This window comes from Silene latifolia, chromosome 4 (genome assembly GCF_048544455.1).
Source record: "Silene latifolia isolate original U9 population chromosome 4, ASM4854445v1, whole genome shotgun sequence".
In the NCBI taxonomy this organism is placed as follows: domain Eukaryota; kingdom Viridiplantae; phylum Streptophyta; class Magnoliopsida; order Caryophyllales; family Caryophyllaceae; genus Silene; species Silene latifolia.
The window spans coordinates 41,609,934-41,634,726 of NC_133529.1; the positions used below are offsets into that span (position 1 = coordinate 41,609,934).

Sequence of the window (24,793 nt, forward strand, 5' to 3'; positions counted from 1 at the left end):
AATTTCACATGTTAGGTTTAAACTTGTGGATGCGCATTCATGCATTTACCCATTTTATCAACTTTGACATTTAACCAACCAATATCGATTAGTAGAGGCCGCTACCGCGGGCGAGATTGGGTGTCCGATTAAAGAGCTTCCCAATACGTACCCTCACCTCTTACTCAGAAACTTTGGATAATGGACGACCTTATCCAGGGCGAACGAGAGTCATTCTAGAGATAGGATGCTAAAGAGGGACGATTCCTTATCTTTAGTACCTATGTCAAGCACCGCTTTTTGCCTTGATTGACCTAGGTATAAAGTGGACTCGAACGGTTTCCAGACATCCCATAATTGCTTGGTGGCGACTCCGAACATCTCTGCATCGTTTCGAGACCCTTCACCGAGACGAAACCGACCGATCTAAAATGATCTGATCGAAAGCATTTAATACGCCGCCGAGCATGGCTTTCAGACCGCCGCGTGTCCACAGATTGGCCTGGCGCGCGGGTGGGCCCATGTCCACAAATAACTGCCGAGACTTCTTGATACTTCATCCAAGCGCTTGATATAGCACCCCCTTGCTCAGAGTTCTTCTCTATTGGACTTCGTTTATATTCTATGTGGATTAGCAAGCTTAGGCCCAATTCCTTATTCTTCAATTAACAAGTCCACGTACCTTTAAAATAATAAATTTAGTACCTTAACTAAATTGAGCACTAACAGTAAATGTTATTAGGTTTTTTAAAGCCCTAATTATCACACGTCTATATGGCGGCAATAGTTGATAATTATGGCTGCCATGTTTTCTAAATATTCTCATGAATGTTAAACCAATGGCCTTTCCTTAAAGTCTCCATCTCCTATTTACTAAATGAATAGGCATTCTGAAAAAATTTTCCGCCAAAGTACATCGACTCAAATATGGAAATAAATGTTTCTATCATTAAACAAATTATTTCATTAAAATAATATTCTTTTCATCAAAATATAGTAGTTTCAATAAACTCTAAATTATACTCCTTTAATTAAAATAAAATAAAATAGTATCAAATTATGAACTACAAATGGCTAAATCTTTCATTTGTGCTATTAACAAAGAATGATTTTACGCATACTTATTATGTATAATGAAACTAAATTATCAACGGTTATTACTACCTTTGCGACAAAAAAAAAACATTGTAATAATTTGATAAAATCGATAAAATAAAATCATTGACTTTGAGGTTTAAAAATTATTTTCATTAAAATACATACTTCATAATATTTTCACTAAATTAGTTTTGAGATCAATTTTTTTTTTCATACAATGAGGTAAAATATGATAATCAATGAACTGTCAATTAAAATTTTAAAAGTAATAAATTAAAATTTAACTTCTATATATACCGCGCTTTATTGCGCGGGATCTAAACTAGTTAATTAATTAATTACTCATATAAATTAATTTGGATTATTTCATGGAAATAATCCAACCTAAACCTCATCGTCTCATATTAATCAATCCTAATGTTTAACTGAGAATAATCTTAGCTATTGCATCATTTAACTTGCACTGAACTCGGTACTTATTTGACCTGATACAACCTGTTTTCCAACAAGTCACATTTGGGTCCACCACTTTTCTATTTTTTCTGGCTCCTTCCTCATTTCTTCTTCCTTCTTCAATTCTTCATTCTCTGTGCAATTTTTTTTTTATTTCTTCTTCTTCTTCTTCCTTATTGTTGAAACTCCCAGATCTCAAGAAAAAAAGAAAGAAAAAGACGAACATTCAAGTATTCAACCCCAAATTCATAAAAAATCCAGAAAACCCTAATTAATTAATTAACCTAATTGCCCAACACATAAACCCCAAGTTCATAGGATTTGCTACAATTGAAATAGCAGCTCGTCACACTTGAACTCAGCATCATTTCCTTGCGAAGAGTTGATAAACAAGACACCCACCAGCATGTTTGTATACCTAAACATCTATACTATCCTCCCGCTTCCCTATCACCCACTCAGCATCATTTCCTTGCAAACCAAATTATACTGCCACATAAACGCCAACACCACTATCAGCCACCACAAAACTCATTCCCTAACTCTCTCACCACATACAATTAGAGGTCGTTAAGGTTACCATGGTCCATGACTCTAATTTGAGCCTTTTGCGGCCATATTGGCCCCCATGGATTGCATATCAACCGACATCAGAAGGCTATAAAAATATCGAGATAGAAATCGAAATCGAGAGTATACCAAATAAGTATCCTTTGCAACCGTGACAGCGAGAATGGTTTTGGTGGTGGTTGTTGTTGAGTGTTTGGTATGACTGATGACTAGTTTGGTGATTAGATGCAATATTGGTGATGGAGGGTGTTGTGGCGGTTTTGATTTTGGGTGTTTGGTGATTGATGATGGAGAAGATAAAGGAGTGAAGATTGAAGAGGATGCAGTTTAGCTAAGGTTGACTAGTTAAGGGTTACATAGTCAAGGATACTGGTTCTTCAGGTTTCCTTCCATGGATTTAATAAAAGTTAAATGATGCAATAGTTAAGATTATTCTCAGTTAAACATTATGATGGATTAATATGGATTAATATGAGAAGAGGGGGCTTAGGTTAGATTATTATTCTCATGAATTAACTCAATTAATTTTCGTCATGATCCATCAAGTGCGTGATCTTGTAAGACCGATTAATATTTACCCGAATCCAACTCATTTATGGTTCAAACTACAAGCGGCTCCTAAAAGAATATCATAGTCCCATAAAACTAACCGGCTATACAATATTACAAACTAACTTAGAATTTTACTAGCCAATATCTCTCTCTGGGATGTGTTCATTTTAATTCGTCTACTTTCTGAGGTTTAGTTGGTAGAATCGGTTACTTGTACAAAATAATTTATTTGTATCTATTTAGATAATAAAATTTTATTCGAATTATGACATTAGGGGTAGGAATGGTAAAAATAGTGATAAAAGGTCGACAAGGTAAGTATAAAGTCAAAGGAGTATGATAATAAATATACTTTATTATTATAAGTGGTCATGTTTTAGAACACAATATCTCTAATTTATTTCCTTAATGTGATTATTAAAATAGGTTGAAAATCAATTTTTGATACATTATTGACATATAATACAAAATTTTTGATCTCATACAATCTACTCGTAATTCCCGAGGATATCACCGAATTAAATTTTGATATTAGTAACTGTCCACACTAAGGCCATTTCTTTTCGACTGAGCTTAATAGGAGCTGAATTGAACTGCATAGGGCTGAACTGAATGAAGTTGAATTGAACTGAATAGAGCTGAATTAAATTGAAATGAGCTGAAATTAAGCCAGAAAGAACAAGGCTAAATTGCCTTAATATAAGTTTGGGATATTCTCACTTGTACCCCTCAACTTTTCATTTTCTAAGGTGTACCCTTCGTTTTTCACCAAAACATTTTGACCAATAATAATTATTTGCTACGAGTTCAGGAAACGGTAATTTTTGTTTCCAAACCAATTATCTCGTAAAGGCCTTTGAATTTGAAAAAAAATCACGGCTTTCTGAACTCGTAGCCGGTAGTTATGGTTGATCAAAGTATTTTTTTTCAACGAATAAACTTTGACCGAGCATAATTCTCGACTATGAGTTGAGACGTTGGTGAATTTTTTTTCAAACTGAAAAGCTCGTAAAGACGATCAATTTGAAAAGAAAAATTATCGTATTCTGTACTTGTAGCCGAGAGTTATTGACGGTCAAAGTTTTTTTGGTAAAAAAAAGAGGTATATCTCATAAAATGAAAAAGTTGAGAGTTACAAGTGAGAATATCCCTATAAGATTTTATTCACACATCTTACCCTTATATATATGTGAAGTGGGTGGAATGGATATCAGTTAGATATATTATGGGCAGTGATATTGCCACCGTTACTTTCTTTAATGCCACGAACTTTATGCCTAGTGAGACTTGTTGACTTAGATATTTACCTTAATGATTTCGTGGCATTTGTATTGTTGGTCGTGGCAATATGCCGTCCCATTAATCTTTAAAATTAGGTGTACAACTGTACATGAAAAATATTTGAGGTGATAAAATCTGAAATTAAAATATTAAAACCATCTATTAATCAACCGGTATACAAATTTAGCAATTAGTAGACTATACATTCGATGTACTACAACTAACGGTGTAGTTTCTAAACATTATAATAAAATTTCGAGTTCCTTTTCTATATTTTCGCATTTTAAGGTGTGCGATCACTTATGCAAAGTTCTAAAGGATGATTCATCTCAACCGACCCCAAACCATGTTGGGAGTAATGCTTTGATGATGATGTTGTTGTTGTATATCCGTTTTATACAAGAAACGAGTCACATATTTCATTTAGTAAAAAAATATCCTTCTTATTATCATGCGATAGTAGTTTTTAAACCAATTTTAAAGATAAAACGGATATCTACGTTCTATACATTGATTAGTTTTCCACAAATTCTCACTTTAGACGGACATTATCCGTCTAAAGTTATAGACAGGTCAAATATCACTTTGTCTTATTATGAAAGAGGTGACATATTTAAAACGTCTACACTTGTGTTAGATGGATATAGCGGTCTAAAGTAAGACTAATTGTTGATTTATAGCTTTCATGTTGGACCACACCCTTGATTCTTACACCCAATATATAAATATATAAACTAATTAAAAAGGCAAAAAATTGTAAAAAAAAAATAAAGGCCTAAAAGTAAAAGGGTGAAATTTCAAATAAAAAAGCAGTATAAATAGGAGTAGAATATATAGAGAGGGGGTTTGAGCCAAAAAAGCCGATCATTTGTGCTATGGTCTGATCAGATGGCGGACCATACTCCTTCCCACCATGCTCATCTTCCTTTGCCTTCTGACCCAGGTTTTCCTTTTCCCCTTTTATTCAACATTTCTTTATTGTAATTTATTGATCATATTTTCATTGTTAAACCCTATTAGTTTTACTTCTATTGATGCTAATTCATGCTTTCTGTAGTTCTGTTGATGTTAAATTCATGCTTTATTTGAAAGTTGTGATTTTGGGTAATGGGTTTTTGTTATTTTGTCAAACTGGTGATGCCATTGTTGTTGATCTTTTTCTTGTTGATTTTCTGGGTTCTTGAGGAAAAAGGGTTCTTGAGTTTTTGTTTGTAGAGTTTAGGATTTCAGGATTTGTTCATTTTTATTTTCTTGTTGATGAATTAGTTGAATATGTGGCTACGATATAAAACTTCGCCTTTTTGATGATTTTTCTATTAATTGATTTTTGGAGTGTATTTTATTTCTTTGAAGTTGGAAAGTTTAGGTGGATTATGTATCACTCTGGTTACTCCTTGCTAGTTTAACCGTGAATTCGCAGAATAAGTTAGCACAAACGTTTCTTGCTGGGTTAGTTTTGATTGGGGTTAGCCATCACTTGCAAGTTGCAACAAGGACGACGTTTTTCTTCTAACCATCATGTCACCATATGCTTGTTAACCAGATCTTTTATTGTGTGCGACCTTCCCTTTTTTATTCAAGGGAGGACTTGCTATGTTAAATGACTAGAGTAAATGTTGCATATCAATAGGTGGGATAGATCCAGAAGGTGCTCAACTCGTGCCAATCCATATTGTGACTGATGCTTCCCAGCTTCCAGTGGAATTCCTAGAACCCTCCTCTCTTACGAAGCTGGTTATTGGGTTCGATTGTGAAGGTGTTGACCTATGTCGTGATGGGAGTCTTTGTATTATGCAGGTAAGACACACTCTGACCAAGTAAAATAAGTACGCAGGAGTATGTGCTTTTGTGCTTGTAGATATAAGGTATCATGTTTGAGTAGTAGTGGACTATTATCTCTGGTTTACTTCTATTATCTAAAGTTAAATAAATTGCTGGAATGTTTTTTTTTTTTACTCTTGTTTTCCTCACTTTGACAACTAGAACAAACTTGTTTTGTCAGGTACACCAATATATCTGTATGACCTTTGTTCTTTTATCCTTCCTCTCTTAAGTTGGCTAATATTTCTAATTGAACATTTTAAGTGATTGCATTATTTTCACCCGGTGGTTTGTGATTCATTAATTTTCATGTTTGGAGTCTTAAATTTGGGTTGCATTTCTCTAAACTACAGCTCGCATTTCCTGATGCTATATATCTTGTGGATGCTATAGAAGGTGGAGACATGCTTGTAGAAGCATGTAAGCCTGCTCTTGAATCAAATTATGTAACTAAAGTCATTCATGACTGCAAACGTGATAGTGAGGTAATCAACCTGTCCACTACAGTACTTTACTCTCCCGTTTTTTTCTTTTTGCTCCCAACTGTCCATCATGGCTTTTGTAATACCCTTTCTTTGTAGGCTTTGTATTTTCAATTTGGAATCAAGTTGCAGAATGTTATGGACACCCAGGTGAGCATCTTGTAAAACACCTATGAACAGCACTATCTAATAAACAACTACCATGTAACGCCCAAAAAATTAGGGGTTGGGTTTTCTGCAATTTCAGTTACCTCATTCGTAAACAGTCTCTCTGTGTTGTTACTTGTTAGCAATAGGGCCGATAGGGATAAGACTGCATACATGCAACCCCCCTTACCCCGCTATTTGCAGGAGCCCTCGAGGCGCCGAGGTAATATTGTTACTGAGTAGTTTAGCTGTAACTGTGGCAATTTGTTTTAGTTGCAAGAGTGATTAAGGTGGGAAATTGGGGAATCATGCTTTTCTATAAATCTCGCTTTCGTCCATGCGCAAGTAGAATCTATCTTCGCGATGCTTTGAATATATATATTTTTATCTATGCTGATATAATCCTTTTTTTTCTCAGATTGCATATTCCTTGATTGAAGAACAGGAAGGACGATCAAGAGTGCCTGATGACTATATCTCCTTTGTTGGCCTTCTTGCTGATCCACGCTATTGTGGTATTGAACTTGTCATGGTATTCATTTCTATTGTGGCCTTTTGTTTATGGGCTATGGTGCTTGCATCTAGGAATGTTGACTGTGAATTCACACAGTGGCTTTCCTTCTGCTAGGTTTGAGACTTCTGCCAAAACTTATTTTTGCCTCACTCACATGTCTATCCTATGGATTGCAACTTGCAAGTTACATGGAATTTGGATGATAGAGAGTAAAAAGCTTCTAAAATTCACGATTTTAGAACTTTCGGTCATTTATAGAATTATAAATGATGCACTCCAATATTATTGCCATAGAATTTAAAGCATGGCTGTTTTTGATGTGCATAGCTAGCCTATGCACATGCCTCCCTATCTTCTTGAATTGGTTGACGTTCATTCATGAGGATAAATAATGGCTAGAAAATTTAGTTCAAACCACTGCACCTGTTATATCACTTATATGTCATACTTTTGTTATAGATATCCATCCAAATTCTTACCGAAAGATTAACACGCTAATAGCAATGACAAGGCCTCAGTCTTAAATTGTTTGGAGGCGGCTAACATGATCCGTCATTGTGGATTTGAACTCTTCTATCAGGAACTTCGATGTAACTGCTTTCCTTGGATTCTTCTTCCTCTATGAACTCTCTCTGGTCAACCAAATTTTTGCAAGTAATGTGGTGTAATCCGATGGTTTTAGCAAAATCATGAAGGAATACTAGTGTGAGAACATTTATTGAGAGACGAAATTGAAAAGGAAGTAAAGTGTATATAAAAATAGTGAATCATCTCTACCTATTACCCTTAGGTTTTATGAGCTGTTGTTTAACGTTAGGGGCTCAATGCCTGTGGTTCTTTACACCCTCATTGTGGCTCATTTTGTATGCAAGGCCTGTGTTCATGCGCCCATTTTATGGAGCTTAAGTTCTATTTTTGGAATACTCATGAACATTTTTCTTGCTCCAGGGATTTCTTATCTGGAGAAGGAGGAGGTTCGCATTCTTTTAAGGCAGGTGAGTGTAGTTAGTAACATCTTGGTTCAGGTTTGGTATTTGACTATTTGTTGCTTGAGCCATAGTTGAAACTTGAAACAACACTTTTTTCTTCCAAAAGTCTCCGTCAATGGAGTCCTTTTCATTTTCCTTATTTTGTTGTTTACATTGTACCGTGCAGTTTTTTGCAATATATAAAGTATTGCCAATCCTTTATCGTTAGTTAGCTGACAAAGCCTTTATCATCTATTTTGGTTTGTAATGCATACTTTCCTTAGCTTGAAGAGTGGTTCTCATCACTGTGCTGATCGCTGTCAGATTCAAGAAATTTTCTAATGATGAAATTGACAGTTTTTTTTTTCTTTCTTTTTAGAATTCTTATTAACTGTTATTTAATGGTCTACGTTGTTTTGCTTGGCATATGATTATATGGATGCTCGTGACTGTCACCAAGCTAAACACTGCCATAAGTGCCATTACTTGTTTAGCATGTTCCGTCTTACTCACCTTCTGTGTTCATCGATATCACACCATCTATTAGGATACCTGTTACAAGAAGAAAGATATAACTTTCTGGCTTATTAGGGTTCTTGTGTCAGCGGTTAGCCATTATCTTTTACTCTATGTATATTCTGGAACATCTTGTATCTACTGGTTTCTGACATTGTAGCCGTGTAGCTTGTTAATGCTCACTTGCTCTTTTTTGGCTGGTTCATCCCTAATGTTACTCTTTTGTGAGTTGTGATGTAATTCATCTTCATTCCCTTTCTAGGACCCAAAATTCTGGACATACAGACCATTGTCTGAACTTATGATTCGAGCAGCAGCTGATGATGTTCGTTTTCTGCTATATATCTATCATAAAATGATGGAAAAGCTGAATGCCCAGTCCTTATGGCATCTTGCAGTTCGTGGTGCTCTGTATTGTCGTTGTTTCTGTATCAGTGACAACCATTTTGCTGATTGGCCGGCTTTACCTTCTATTCCAGGTTTGTGTCAGCATACCACCATATTTTAGTTTCAAAAATGCTTGTACAAGACCGTTTTATATAAGCATTGTTATAAAACTGCATGTTACTTTTGCAAAAACCCTTACTGAATTTTTTTTTGTAAGGGTAATTTTGGTAAACGACATGTGATTTTACAATAATGTGTTTTTATTGTAAAACCACCGTACAAGATACTTTTTGTATAGTTTTAGGTAAATGGGATTGAGGGCTGGGTTTCAAAATTTATGTTAGGGTAATTTGGGTAAATAACATGCGACTTTACAAAAAAATGTGTTATTGTAAAACCACCTTACAAGATACTTTTTGTTTAGTTTTTAGATAAATGGCATCGATGGCTGGGATTTTGTCTTTTGGGGCTGTGTTTTAAAAATTTATGTTACTGAGTCACGGTTCTCCTCAATCTGCTTCTACCCTTTCCGTAATTCTGCCCTTTTCATTTACCAGTTGCATTGCAATTTAGGTCATTCAGTTTAGCTAATAATAACGTAAAATATATGAAGCTTTTGCTATTTTAAGGTTCTTTGGCAATTGAATTTTTGATTTTAAAATTCACTTTATGAAGTTGTATAGTTGGAGTCAAGTAATGGTTTCACGATAATAACTGTAAATTTTGTACATGGGAATTGGGATCACCCCCTTGCCTCCTTTAATTGATACTAATTATAATTATTACTTGTCAAAACAAAGTGACTCGAAACAGTCCACTCTGTCTATACCACAGAAATGAGAAGTTCAAAAGCTAGGATGAATATGCCTCTATGATATGACAATCACTCAGTGTCTTATATTCAAGCTCATTCTCTAGTGGATATAGAAAATAATGGTTTCATGACAATGATTCGGCCATCTGACGGCCTCTGTGTGTATTTCAGATGATATGCCGCTACCGGTCGATGGAAAAGACCCTGAAGAAGAAATTCTGTCTGTTCTTGATGTTCCGCCTGGGAAAATGGGACGTGTAATTGGTAGAAAAGGAGCTTCTATTTTGTCAATCAAGGAATCGTGCAAGTACATTTCCCGTCCTTTTATTCTCGTTTCTTTTGGAATAATTTTCTCTTTTAAAGAGCTTCAGACTCGAGTGCTTCTGGTGATATATTTTTAATCAATTCCCTTTATATATCTTAATAATGTTCGTTAGATATAAAAAAAAAAGCCCCCCATAAGTTGAATGTGCTATTTATTTTTCAGTGCGGAGATATTGATTGGAGGTTCCAAGGGCCCCCCTGATAAGGTGAGAACAAAGATTTAAGAAGCCTGACGATTTTCCCTTAAATTGTTGCATGTTTGACATTAGAGATGCATTACTACTTTTTTTATAAATAAAAAATTATCCATATCTCATGTCCGTCCTACCAACCCACGAATCGGCATATTTCGTTTACGAGCGTACCACAGAATTCGACCCTGGTGATAAAGCCAAAATTGAAAGTGAGATCTAGAAGAACCAATACATAAAAACTTTGCAACGAGCGGAGCTTTATGAAGTGAGCAACAGAGTAGATGAATTATGTTTTACTCTTATTAACTAGTTGGAGTCTCAAGGAGCCAAGTGCACCTTTGCCTTTTGTAAATTATTACGTAATCTTGCAATAAAGAAAAACAGTTCACTAACCTGTTATTACTCGGTCGTTGTAATGACGATGCAATTGTCATTTCTGGGGTAATCGGTGGATATATACAGGTGGCCAATACCGTATGATAGGGTTCTGATTACTGTAATGTTTGGGCGTGCAGGTGTTTGTTATAGGGCCGGTGAAGCAAGTGAGAAAAGCAGAAGCCATGATAAGGGGAAGAATGCTGGACATGTGATGAACAAAATAGTTACCCTGCTGCTTTTTGAGTGTACTGATGATATACCTACCCATCTCAAAAATAATAAATGGAACTATTCTGAATTATTTTGCTTTCTTGTTTTAATCTTCCATTGTTTTCCTAGGTAGTTGATTTGAACTTCCAAGAGGAGGCATCACTTGTGTGTCAGTGTCAATGTAGTAAGTGGTCGGTCAGGTCGCTTTTTACGTAAATTTTCATTATGGGTCATCTTGACACAATTACTCGTGTTTTTTTTCCCCTCTAACACGAGGCTAAACCCTGTCTACCCTTATTCTGCCATAGGCAGAGATTTTTATATCATTGAGTTATATCTAGTTTTAACATTCACCCTCCGCAAAATTTCATAGATTTTGGTTGAATTGGTCGGATTAAATGGAAGTAAGAATCTTGGTCCGTGCTAAACCGGGGTTACATTTGAATTCAGTGGCTTATTGAGTGCTTTCTAGTTTCTAGATTGAGTCGAGTGATTTGGTCCACTTTAGAGGCTCTTTTAGGTTGGCTGCAACTAAAGGAAAATCGATGGGACTATGGAATAAACAACAACAACATTACCCTAGTGCCTCAATGGCTCCCGCAAATTGCGGGGTAGGGGGAGGGGGGAGGGGGTCGGATGTACGCAACGTACCCTTGTGTTAGCAACACAAAGAGGCTGTTTCCGAATGACCCAAGATGAAAATTGCGTCGAGAACTGCATCGAATGATCGCTACTTCACAAAAGAAAGAAGCACAACCACTTTAGTGAGCCATTTTGATTTATTCCATTATAATCCATAACCAAAGAGTAATGAGTCTTTGGCTCCATTGGAAATATGGAAACGATGGGACTATGGAATAGGGATACAAATTTGTATCAAAACTAATACTTTCAATTTTAGGAGTAAATTAACAACTCAAGACTACTGTTTTTGGATCTCTACTTTACGGAAACAATATTATTTCTGGTGCTAGGCCTATAGGTTCGCCTTTCTAATAGAAAGAGTTGTGTTTTTCATTCATCCAGAAAGAATCAAACCTTCGAATTTGCTAATGTTGAATTGAGTTAGGGTGATTTAACCATTTAGCCATGTATGCAAAAAGACTCCGCGATTGAACTAGGTTTTAGTATATTCCTTCTCGGTGCCAATAAGTTAAATGTCTTCCATTTAAATTTAGTTTTATCTGGACATTTTCATCAATTTTGCCGAGTTTTTATTTAGTGCTTTCATGTCAAACACTTTCATGTTAGTTTGACGTTGCTCACATAAAACTCGTAATCAAGAAAATATGTTACCCCTGAAATATACGAGTGTTTGACATTGATCAAACTGTAAAGTTCACTTGAGAGCCAAAGTACCACATTCTCCCACGAGAAAACTGTATTTGATTAAGAACACGGATTCAAAGGCAGTGATTATTGCAACTTTTCCAGATACAATCACGACGTACAGTACAACTGGTTCCTCAAACAATGGCCGGCATACACAAGAAAGGCTCTACAAACTCATCAATTTAAATTTAAGAATTGACAGCAAAAATATGGTCAGCACTTCACAACCTCACCAATAATCAAATATTGAGGTCGCCATAATTTGGAAAATAAAATTAAATGAAGGTATCATTTCTGGTAGCCACCGAACTGATGCTGGTTGCTGGTGAAGCTTGAAAAGAAATCGTCTGGAGAAGGTGTTGACGGATTGAAACTGGTTGAACCAAGTCCAGAGCCCATACCCATTGATGTTCCCATGTAATAGGATGTTGGAGGTCCCTTCGTTCTCTCATCAGTCCCCTCACCCAAACCCCCAACTATCCCTATATCTGCCAAATTCACCTTCTTGGCTGCACAGTCCATCAATCAGGTTGAGCATTAATAATGCAAAAACAATAACCAGAACAAAGCTTCAATCCTATGATGATTTGCGCATGGCTAACATGAATCATCATTTAAAACACGTCAAAACACACGTAAAAATAATGAATTAAAAAAAAAAAAAAAAAAAAAAAAAAAAAAAAAATTGGCTGAAACTCCCACCCAAGAGTCTCAGAGTCAAGCCCCACCAAGAGCAATCTTGCGGGGGTTTGGCCTGAGGCTATGCTTTCTAAACTTCAAGCCTCTCACCCTCTTAAAATGGTGGTTGACCTGCCTCTAAACTTCGAGCCTCTCACCCTCTTAAAATAGTGGTTGACCTGGTATACGTGGTTTGCCTTTTAGACTTCGAGCCTGTCACCCTCTAAAAAGGGTGGTTGACATGGTATATGTGGTTTCCAGGCTACCCCATATACTCGGGGTTTACGCAGTATTCAAAAAAAAGAGAAAAAAAAAAACAAATGACGAATTAAATCTTCCTTCGCAAAATAAAGGAGAGCACGCTGCGGAGAATTGCACATACTCTGTATTATTATTTAAATGTCACTCAAATACATCATCATAAAGTAAACCACAAATCAATCTCATCTTTAATTAATCAAACATGGTCATTTTTTTTTTTCGGTGTGTCTGTAGGGAAGTACAATAGCTTCAGGTAAACATCTGAAATGTATGGTCAAATATAAAACACTTTCTTTAATCCATTTCTCCTCTTTCCTATCACCTATAACCTCAATGGGGTTCACTGAATTTTCAGTTTGGGTTTAAGCAACTTTAGAATGAACCAACATCAAAACACTTGGAAATCATAGTTTCTTAAGATATACAGAGTATATGTTTCACATTTCACTCAGTCCCAGACTACCAAAAGATGACAGGAGAGATATCAGACATGACACGTGTTTGATATAGAACCGAACGTTAAAGAAAAAAGTAAGGGAGTGATGACTTACGAGCAGAGATATTAAGATCAATCAGTCCACGACTAAGTGAATCGGCCCAAATACCAGACTTGACCTGGAAACCATCCTTCTTTTGAGGGGCCTTTGATTCTTGTGATGATTTTTTATTCGAGTCAATTGTCACATTATTCTTAAAGGTATTCTCAGCGGTATCTTGAGATGATTGATCAGTTTGTGAAGTGAATCCTCCAACGAGATCGGACCCGTCAAAGTTGTTCAACGGAACGGCAGCAAAAGGGTCCAGAGAAGTCATATCTGATGGCCTAGAATTTTTCGACTTTGTTTCTGGTTGAACGATGGGATCCGGTGCCCCAAAGAAGTCCATTGTTGCAGAAACAGAAGCAAATGATGTAGGATGTGTAGCAAAGAGATCAACGTTCACCTACAAGAGTCCTCAATAAATTTAACAAAGGGTGACAAATTTGAACAAAAATAACATTCAGAATTCAGAAGTGAAAGAAACGAGAAAATATCGTATAAAGAGGTTAAAGCATCTCAAGTCAATGCTTTCTGAGTACTAGTAAATAAGGTCATATGGCTCTCTGAATCATTTGCAGCTTCTTGCCTTAAACCATAAGCAACTTAGCAACATGTCAAAAAAATGAAACTGGGGCATTTTTCCATAGCCGAGCATCAATTGAATTCTCTCCATGAAAATATTTCACAATTGTAAAAAGCTAAAGTATACAGAATGGAAAGAAACCAAATATTGTGGATAGCAAAAAAATGAGAAAGAGTAAAGAAGGGAAAAATTAGAAAGTTATTATATAGGTCACCCTAACAGTGAATCAGTGGCGGCTCTTTGTTTAAATGTTTGAGAAACATACAAGGCTAACAATTAGAAACAAACCTCAGCTTGAGCATTTTCTCCTGATACAATTTGGGGAGCAGCTGATACAAAATCTACATCTGCAAATAGATCAACGTCAGATGACTTATTATCCAAGCCACTGCTTTTTGATGGAGCAGTAGAAGGTGATGTTTCTAAGAGGTCTCCAATTAAGCTTTCCCCAAAGAGATCCACTTGTGCCGCAGCTCCAGCAATAGGCTCTGCAAATAAGAAGAGATCAAAGAGTAAGCATTTACAGCAAAATATAGGACTTCATAGGCCAACAAGAACCTCTTTCTGCTTTCACAAGGACAAGTACCAAACTGGAAAGTGTTGGGTAAGGATTCCAAACCCATATCTTTAAGTGTCATGTTGGATACAGGTATGGCCACAAAATTGAAGAGTAGAAGTAACATTGACAAGTGGTAGCTCAAGCAGCAAAAGTCAATTTAAGAAAGAAGTTTACCTTCACAAAGTGGCCATTAATACTAGACCTAGCAAACAAATCATTTGGGCCGGGTACATTTGGGACCGCTCAATTTGGGTATGCTGCATTTGAGTTTGGTTCGGGTATGTTCCGGCCCTTCCAGGTGTGTTATTATTGATTAGTTTGGACCGTGATTTACTTCAAGGACAATAATGTTTAGGTCCTCTTCGGGTTCTTCTGTATGGGTAAATGTCAAATTGGGTCAAGACAGGTCATTTGGGTGGGTTTTGCTTACAAACTTATTCACTGAACAAAGATGTGCCACATACATCTGCACATTGTTGGACAAAATTAACTACGTCAATAATCAAATGCAAGTACTTACTAGCTGTGGAAGTTCCCCGAGGGTCAAAATCATCATCCTCGTCAATCTGACTGTTCATTGCACTTGTGTTCTCACGGGAAACGGAAGCTTTTGAAGAAACTGCTGAAGGCTGCACCTGATCCTTGCTGCACAATAGACAAACAACATCAAAGATAGGTCATCAATATCTTCACTCAGCCAATTCTCTAGGTTTTCCTAAAGTCCAAATGAAAGAGGATCAAAGAAGTGTGTGCAAATGGGAAATGTCTATGAAGAGAAGAAAGCACAATTCTAAAACACGGTTGCCTAAGTCTCCGTTCTTCAATTGCTAGCATCCTCTTGCATATGGACCAACGTTAAAAGTAACCGTAAGTCTTCCAGGGGACAAAGAAACTCAATCTACAAACACTCCTTGACAATTTTTTTCATTTTGAGATTAAAGAAGTGTTTCATATAGAAGATATGGAAAGACTCTCTTCGCATAAGGAAAAGAAGAATGCTTGTAACTTAATACCCTAATGCATAACCTAGTGCTCAGGATTGATTGCATTCAGGGATGTGAGATGTGACAAGAAAGAACAGAGTTCACAACATCTGTTCATAGGAAATCTCAAATGGAGATCTTCAAAAAGTAAAAATGATCAATCATTTATCCAACCTACCGCGTCTTCCTTTCAGCAGAAGCACCTTGATGGGACTTGGGAACAAATTTTTCAAATTTATCTTCCCCAAACTTATCTTCATCTTTTTCACTGTAATTATCACTTTCATATCTGCCACTGAAGCCTCCATACCTATTGTTGCTCTGGGAACTGCCACTGCTGAACGAAGCTGAACTCGACTTATGAGAAATTCCAGTTGATGAAACGCCAACATACCTGTCAAGTGTGAGCACACGCATAAATGTCATAAGCAGTCTGAAGTACAGACTACAGCAATATTATGTTAAAGTTAAATCACTCACTTCTGACGAGTAGCAGCAGCTTTGTTCCGTACTTCTTGGATTTTATCTTTGTTATTTAGAAGGGCGACTATATTTTCTGCCTTTTTCCTAACATTAATACCCACGTCCTTCCCATTTGGTTCAACGTATTCAAAACTTGTGAGGGACTATTGAAGGTCAGAGGAAGAACAGAAATAAGTATGAGAAAAAAAGGGTTTCCATATATGAGCATTCAAGTTAGCAAGACAAAGCTAGCCGAGAAGACTTACGGAGATTTGAAAAGTATGTTCTATGATTTCATCAACAGCTCGCTCTGATCCATTTGCAATGAGATACTCTATGACAGATAGTGCCTGTTAAAGAGCCAATACAAAGGAAAAAGACAAGAGAATAACTCAGTAACTCAACATTGGATTACATTAGAATTAGAATAAAAGATAAAACCTTGATTTGCTTATAATATTCCAATATAAGAACCAAGGGAAAAATTACCTTATAAACATAACGCCAATCCTTGCCAGTTTCACCCAATCTTGTCCAAAGAACATTCATAACCATCTGACATTCAGTGCTGCACAAAACAAAAGCTAAGCAATAAATACCCGAAACCCTCCTATCACCTTGGATACTAAACCAATAAAGTTCAACGTGAGTTACAATTTTTTGGTGGCCTGTGCTATCTCCGCCATTGCACTTCCATGAGGTCCCCAAGGCTCATTATCAGTTGCATCCAGCACCTATTATAAATCACAAAGATCATTTGGCAGGTATAGAAAAGAGCTTGAGGGGACTTGTTGGTTATCTATTTTAGGGAAAGGAGGACATCCCAATTCCTCTTTTCCATATTTCCAATGGAGCCAAAGACTCATTACTCTTTGGTTATGGATTATAATGGAATAAATCAAAATGGCTCACTAAAGTGGCTGCTCTTCTTTCTTTTGTGAAGTAGCGGTCCTTCGATGCAGTTCTCGACGCAATTTCCATCTTGGGTCATTCGGAAACAGCCTCTTTGTGTTGCTAACACAAGGGTAAGGCTGCGTACATCCGACCCCCCTTACCCCGCAATTTGCGGGAGCCATTGAGGCACTGGGGTAATGTTGTTGTTGTTGTTGTTGTTGAGGACATCCCAATTCCCAGAACACTATCTGGATCACGGAATATCCGCAGGACTGCAGTTAAAAAATACACTATACTCTGTAGCACTAGAAGTCATTAATTACTCTCTTATGTAAGCTCTGCATTTTTTATGAGATTACGATCACCGATGGAGGTCTATCAAACATCACCATCTGCATTACAGGACAAAATCTGGGCACCAATCGGAATAACTTTAACACTACATAAAACAACAGTCTGATGGACCGTTATTGTTCTAAAATGATGATTTCAACCTAAAGGCAAAATCCCATGCTTACGGGTCTAAACTGAATGTCCTCAATAATCTGAAGCCAACCCCCCTAAAATTAGACAATCTAGTACTCCCTCCAACCAATCATTTGTTTACCTTTGATCATTGTTGTCAGAATCGCGATTCGATCCAACGATTCTACGATTTTACGATCCAAAAATGCTTGACCGATCCTGGATCCTACGATTCTATCATAGTTGTAGAATCTTACGATCCTATTAATTTGAAAATTTCTAGAGATGAGATCATAATACGATCCTACGATCCGATTCCATAATAAAAAAATTAATATATATTTTTATATAATGACACCCTAAAACCCAAATTTCGTGTAAGTTGTTCATACAATGATACTAAAATCATTAATTACCAATATTTTATGAATAAGTATTAATAAATAAGTGTTTTGATTTTCAATTATATGTTTTTACCAAATAAAAAATTATATTTAGTGAGTTTGTAGAATCTTGCGATTCTACGATCCGATTCTACCGATTCGATCCTACCCTCCCCATCAATCCAAAGTAGAATCCCGATCCTGACAACATTGCCTTTGATTTAATATACCTCTCATAAAGAATAAAAGGTAAACAATTGACCGGGACAACGGGGATTACCTCAAAACAGATAAGCTTGCACATCACATAAACAAACCCCTTCGTCTAAATTGATTCAACCAAGAGACTTGGAGAAGAACACAAATAGGACACAGACACCTAAGTAAACCGATTGATAATATTTTTTGCATTCGAAGATCAACCCAGAGACCTTAATCCACTTAGTAGGGGGTCACTCAGCTAGTTTAGATTCTCGACTTACTTTCTTTCTTCTTTCAATGTTCTTACCCTTTCCATCATCAGAATGAATTCTCAGATTTTCAGGTGACATTTTAGATTCGTAACAAAACAAGAACCTTTCTAAAGCCACGTATCTGTACTTCCTTTACCCAGAACTTGGTTTTTATATCTCAAAAAATATATTGTAATAACGTGAGAAAAATCTTGGGACAATTGTGTATAACAGACTTACATTGTAACCTACTGAAAGTGAGAGTGAGATTTTCAGAAAGGTATAAGTTGTTAACGTTTCATTTTTAAACATCAAGTTTCTTCTGAGACTAAGGGAGGGTGTGGATTGAGGGATTTGGAAAGAAAGGGAGGAGAGGGAATTGGAAGGATGAGAAATCCATTGTTTGGTTAGCAAAATGAAGGTAGAAGGATTTGGAGGGGAGAGAAAATGAATCCCTCCATTTCCCTCCTATAAGGCAAATTATTTCCCCGCCAACATAGGCAAGATTTGGAGGGAAAAACCTCCTCCATTCTCCCTCCCCTCCCCTTCCCTTCCTTTCCCTTCCCTCCTTTCCCCTCCCCTCCCTTTCCCTCCTTTTTTCCTATCCAAACACACCCTAAAAGTCTTTACTGATTTGGTTGCCATTTCGAAATTCTAGAAGTCGACTAACAAGAAACTAATACTCAGAGATCAGTTCTGCATAAGAGGAACCACGCAAATCTATAAATTCCTGCCAAGTCACAAAACTACAACACTTAGTTAGATCAACACTGTCCACTAATTCATCCAAATCCATATTCAAAAAAAAAAAAATCAATTAATCTAAAACAGCACCATATTGAGCACGAAAATTGCCACCAATTAATCCAAATCCATCGAGTTATGAATTACGCATTTTACTCGATTTTCCTAACACTATAAATCACGATCAAACACAAACATAACAGTAATATGACCACTTCAATTGAGTTGTGAACTCACATTGCTGTGATTTAACTGCAATATTAAGCTAGATTCAACAAAATATAAAACATAAGAAGACAATTAAGGTGAAAAAATACCAACTTTTTGCTCAATTTCAGGAACCTTCAACACTTTCAAATTCACCTCCCTCTTTCTACAATCAAGTTAGAATCAAACATAAGATAAATCAAAATTACAATAAAATTTGCGAAATTAAGAAGTGATACGAAATCAAACAACAGATTAAGAATGCAATTACATTTCGCGTACAGTTTGATCAAAGACCTTCATGAAATCCATGGCGAACACTGATTATGATCTGGATTAAATTCAAAAAAAAAAAGAACTATGATCAATTCACGCGAATATATGATGTGATAGATCTAAAGGAGATTTAAGATTTGGTAATTTGATTTCAATCAGCTGAATTTAATTCAATAATAACAACTTTTTCTCATTAAAAAAACAAAAAAAAAATACGAAAAAAGTGTAATTACCTTTGATGGGAAGAAAGGGCGGGAGAGAGAGGGGAAAAGAGTGACGAGAGGATGGTGGTTGTAGATAGACGGTGCTGATGGGCGTACCCAAATTAGGCCGGGGCACTTCGGATCGGATTATTTCGATTCTGCTACACACTTTGTTTCGGATCAAACGGAAACCTACTCTTTTCGGATCATTTTCGGTATGAGTCATTGAGGGTAACTGGGTGAGTCATTTTGCGTGTGTGTTAAAACGATTTAATTAGTACTCCGTAATAATTGGACTAACAATGAGTATTTTTTGCAAAAGTGCTTTTTAGTATGTGATTTTTGTAAATAACACCCTTTTATATACCTTTTTTTACAAATAACACTCTTATATGTCCATTTTTTCTAATAACCGCCTTAAGTATTACTTAAATCCAAAAATCACCACCTAATAGTAACTACGCTTTACGGTTTTTATAAAGCCCGCTCTAGTTCCGACATTACGAATATAATTTAAAAAATATACCCAAACTACCTTTAATGAATAACATGGCTCTAACACCCTCCTATTTCTTTACTCCATCGTTCAATTCAACACATCCCCATTAAACATTGAATTCCCAATTAAAAACATCCTCAATTAAACATAAACTCAAACTCAGAAAACTGTAATTCGAATTCCCAATTAAACACATCCCCAAGTCTTAAATTCGTTGCGTTTTCTCGAATTGATTCGCAAAGCTTCTGTTCATTCTTAATTAATGCATGGACTCCACACTTACATACCAATCAAGTAATGTTCTACCTTCAATCTAGAAGACATTATCACTCCCCTGAAATTATAATATACAGGGTTCAATTTGTTAGCTAATTAATACTTTAAACACCAAAAATAAACCAAAACTAGCACATAAATATGAGTAATTTAACCTAACTTTGCCCAGAAATGGAAATTGCGAGCCCTAATTTATACAATCAATGGGCATAGTACAATGAATTACTTGCAATAGAAATTGATCTTGTAGTCGAGTTGGGAAAAAACGAAAATGTGAGAAGGAGAGTGAAAGAAGAACTAGCAGTTAGGAGGAAGGAGGGAGGATTATTCTTGATGAAACAATTGATTTGGGGATTTTAACAAGCGTGGGGGAGTGTAATAAGTGAGGGTAGTCTAGGTAATTCAAACTTTTTAAAGTCGTAATGTCGGAATTAGTGCGGGTTGTCGGAATTAGAGCGGGTTTTATAAAAAAACGTAAGCGTAGTCACTATTAGGTGGTGATTTTTGGATTTAAGTGATATTTAAGGTGGTTATTAGAAGAATGGACATATTGATGTGACTCATAATTGCGCACATTTAATCCCCTAATTGAACCTATTTTGCATACTATTATAACATTCCATAGCCATTTTATCCGTCAAATGCTTTCTATTTTGCTTTCCTAGTGCATTTCGTATGTTTTGTAGGAAAGAAGACAATTAGGCGAAAATTCCCATCTCCCGTGCATATTTGGAAGCTTATTGATGATAATGGGTGAACTAGTGTGAACGAGGAGGCAAGAACAAAGACCGACAACATGAGAATAAGGAGCATGCAAAAGGAAGAAAAGCAAGGGTTATTCTGAGGAACAATCCGAGCGTCCCGAGCAGACGACGCTTGTCTCCCCTCCTCTTGATCCGCTCGTCCCGAGCAGACGACGCTCGTCGCCTCACCTCACAATCCTAGCGTCTCCCTCCTTGGTCGGAGCAGATAGTGACGACTCTAGCACGATATGCTCATCTCCTTGAAAGACTTGCATTTCTCTACTTTAGAACTTAGCATTGTTATTTACTAATTTACCCTTACTTAACCTAGTAATGCACTACTATAAATACCCCATTTTATAATAATCAAAGGGAGGAAGTTCCCATGGTAGAAAGTTCTCTTAGATTAGATTAGGAGTAGATTAGAATAAATAAATCTTAATCTTTCCACAAAATTACACATTAATCTTTTCTTAATTATTGTTCAAGTTTATTATTGAGTAATTCAAGTCTATTATTGGGTAATTGAAGATTATTGGGTTATTATTGGAGAATTGACAACTCTTCATCAATCAATCAAGTTCTCTTCTTTTATTCTTTGCTTTATTATTTGGAATCATCTTCATAGGTATAATTCTCTTTACCCTTGTTTAATTATTGTTAATCACTTTCATTTATTCATCATGTTTTACTTTGTTAGTATGATTGACAACCTTATTAACATGTTAAACTTGATAATGAGTGAGTAGTCTTCTAACTAGGATTAATGGATAGAATTAGGGGAAACAAACATGGGGAATGATTCATGCTTAATCTAATATGTTCACATAATTTATTTGCTTGCTTGTTGTGATTCCAACTTATGCACATGTTATGTTTGATGAAATGCGAGCCTATGAATCCTTGCATTTTTTACCCATCACTTATCTTTTCAATGAAACTTGTAAGACATAAACCAATTCGAGCCTCATTAGACCATGCATATAGTTGAATAGGAAGGACTAAGTCGACTTGTAGGTGTTGTACAATCTAATCGATTCGGCTCCGGGACCCAAACCTTCTTAGGGATTGTAAGATATACACTAACTCGATCCCATCACAACAATAAGTGCTTGCATATAATTGAGAACATGTTTGTATGATCAACTCTCATGAATCCCCCTATGAACCCAAGATATCCTAGCACTTTTAGTCATTTGTTTACATCTCTTGATGTATTGCTTGCTTTACTTTATTGCTTCCATTATTAGTTTAGAACACAACTACAAACCCCAACAATTGTGACACTAGCATAAATTGAGATATATAGACTTAGGACCCAAAGCACACCGTCCCATAGATCGACCTCGACTTAACCACTAACTAGTTGTTTGTTGAGAAATATAAATGTGTTTGATTGGGAGACCCGACGACAATCTCACCGTCAAAATGGCGCCATTGCCGGGGACGGTTTTATGTGATTAAGTTCTTGTTTGTTTGTCTATTTTAATTTTGCTTTAACCTTGGGGAACTTGTTCCTCAAGGTTCATTTTTACCGTTTTATTGTAGTTTCCATGTTTGTAGTTGTATCTTTATCTTAGCTATGATGATGACCTAAGACTTGGTACATGGAGTATGTGGTGGATCTTTTGAGTATGACTACAATGGGTATGGGGAGTTTGAGTAGCAAGTCAACACAAACCTACCTTACTATTCATATAATGAAAATCCTAACTACTACCCCAAATTTTCCCACCAAAATCACCACATCCAATATCCACTTCATAATGAATTTCAATTGCCACAATACAATCACTTTTTCACCTACCCACAACAAAAAGATGAACCCATTCAAAGCATGATCCTCCAATTGATGGGAGATCAATAAAACTTTTTCAAACAAGTGCTAGAGGAGAAGCAAAAGAGAGACAATGTTCTTCAAAGCATTGTTACCCATAGTGAGGAGTTGGCAAATCAAATTGCCCAAATGAAGGAAGCCCAAGTGGCTACTCCCCACCAATCCTTCAACATTGTCCATGAATACGAATTTGAAGGAGTGACCTTTGATATGGAAGATGAGAAGTGGGAAGAGCCAATCTCTTTGAGCTCTTATGAGTATGAAAGTGTGGTATTTGATAAGGAAGATATGAGGTTGAGTACGCCAAATGCTCTTAGCCTTTGCGAGTATGAGGGTGTATCTTTTGATGTGAATATTGAGATGATGGAGAAAGAGTTATTGAATAAAATTGAAGCCCCCATCTATGATTCTTATGAGGATAACCATGATGACGAGATCGTGAAAAAAGCTTATATGTTTTACAAGGACTTTTGGAATGAGGAAGAAAAAACTTATGATATTACCTCACTTGAGGACCCCATCCTTGAGAAGTTTGAGGTAAGCTTCCATGAGAAAGATGAATGTCTCTTTCCTATTGACCATGAAGACCTTTTCGCACCCACCGTGGAACCTATGATTGTTGGAGATGATATGGTGGACCTTCTCCAAAAGGTCAAAACATCATATAAAGGGTACTTGGTGGAAAAGCTCAAGAACAAACTTGCAAATGAACTTACTTGTGGAAATTTGGCACCCACAATCTCAATTCCTAAGGTACCCCGTCATCAATACCATGAGGATTCTCCTTCTACTCTTGAAGGATTGATAAATCCAAATGCTATCATCATCACCAAAATTGAAGATGAAGTTGGTGAGTGGAAGTCTCCAGACGGATATGAACCATACTTCATACCTTATGTTGACAAGAATCATGGTGTGACACCCCGCGATAAAGCGGAAAACATAACTTATAAATTCAAGCGGAAATTAGGAAATTTTTGAAACTTTTAAAATTTAAAGCGCGGGTTCATTAAAATCCAAAACATAAATAAAGAATGCGGAAAGAAAGTTTAAACTATACAAACGTGATAGTCGAGGTGAGGGAAAATATATCCCTCGAATGACCATACAATAAAAGGTAGGTCTAAACAATCCTAATAAACCAACTACTAGGCCGAAGTGCTCGCTAGCTCACACATGTCTTCACCCCATGAATGCATCACTAATACCTGTCATTCATGTAAACATGAACGCCACAGTCAGTGGGGAGTAACTCAAGGTTCTCCCAGCCACAAAATGTCAAAACGAACATAACAAGGAACTAAAACAGGTAAGTCATATAAGATACATACAAAAGATAAGAATATCAAGTTTATATGTAAACATGGCAAATAATTGAGATGGAACAAGATAGGCCAACATTAGCTTAATAAAGATTCAACTGATCATGTGAAACAATTAAATAATATGAAAGACAGGAATATGGTCATTTATACAAAAGCACGCATTTCAAAGAAATACAATATAGATATGAGATTAGAATCCGAATCATGTGAAGCAGTTAAGTAAGAGATCAACCAATGCAAATTACAAGAATAGAAACTGTAGCCATTATTTGGAAAACCACTTAACAAACATTGCACGGGACGTGGCTACTAATGTCACATTCATACTTATGGCTTGCATCTCACCCTAAGAACGGATGGGAACATCAATCCCGACGATCATATCGCAACCAGAGGGCTTATAG

General features: G+C 36.3%; 2 protein-coding genes across 2 annotated transcripts; one reads left to right on the forward strand and one right to left on the reverse strand.

The window, feature by feature from the left end:
- Window positions 1-4,728: 4,728 nt before the first annotated feature.
- Window positions 4,729-10,779, forward strand: LOC141653462 (uncharacterized). Its single transcript, XM_074461230.1, has 10 exons — window positions 4,729-4,876; window positions 5,564-5,730; window positions 6,108-6,239; window positions 6,336-6,386; window positions 6,802-6,898; window positions 7,846-7,892; window positions 8,644-8,860; window positions 9,754-9,889; window positions 10,070-10,112; window positions 10,616-10,779. Exons 1-10 carry the CDS (start codon window positions 4,822-4,824, stop codon window positions 10,688-10,690), a joined length of 1,020 nt encoding a protein of 339 aa, XP_074317331.1. The 5' UTR covers window positions 4,729-4,821; the 3' UTR covers window positions 10,691-10,779.
- Window positions 10,780-12,072: 1,293 nt separating this feature from the next.
- LOC141653460 (clathrin interactor EPSIN 1-like) lies at window positions 12,073-19,946 on the reverse strand. The gene is made up of 12 exons (XM_074461228.1): window positions 19,740-19,946; window positions 19,502-19,561; window positions 19,345-19,396; window positions 16,740-16,819; window positions 16,575-16,653; window positions 16,352-16,435; window positions 16,104-16,249; window positions 15,802-16,017; window positions 15,161-15,285; window positions 14,370-14,569; window positions 13,511-13,901; window positions 12,073-12,529 (listed from the first exon to the last, which is right to left on the reverse strand). Exons 2-12 carry the CDS (start codon window positions 19,540-19,542, stop codon window positions 12,309-12,311), a joined length of 1,635 nt encoding a protein of 544 aa, XP_074317329.1. The 5' UTR covers window positions 19,543-19,561; window positions 19,740-19,946; the 3' UTR covers window positions 12,073-12,308.
- Window positions 19,947-24,793: the final 4,847 nt, after the last annotated feature.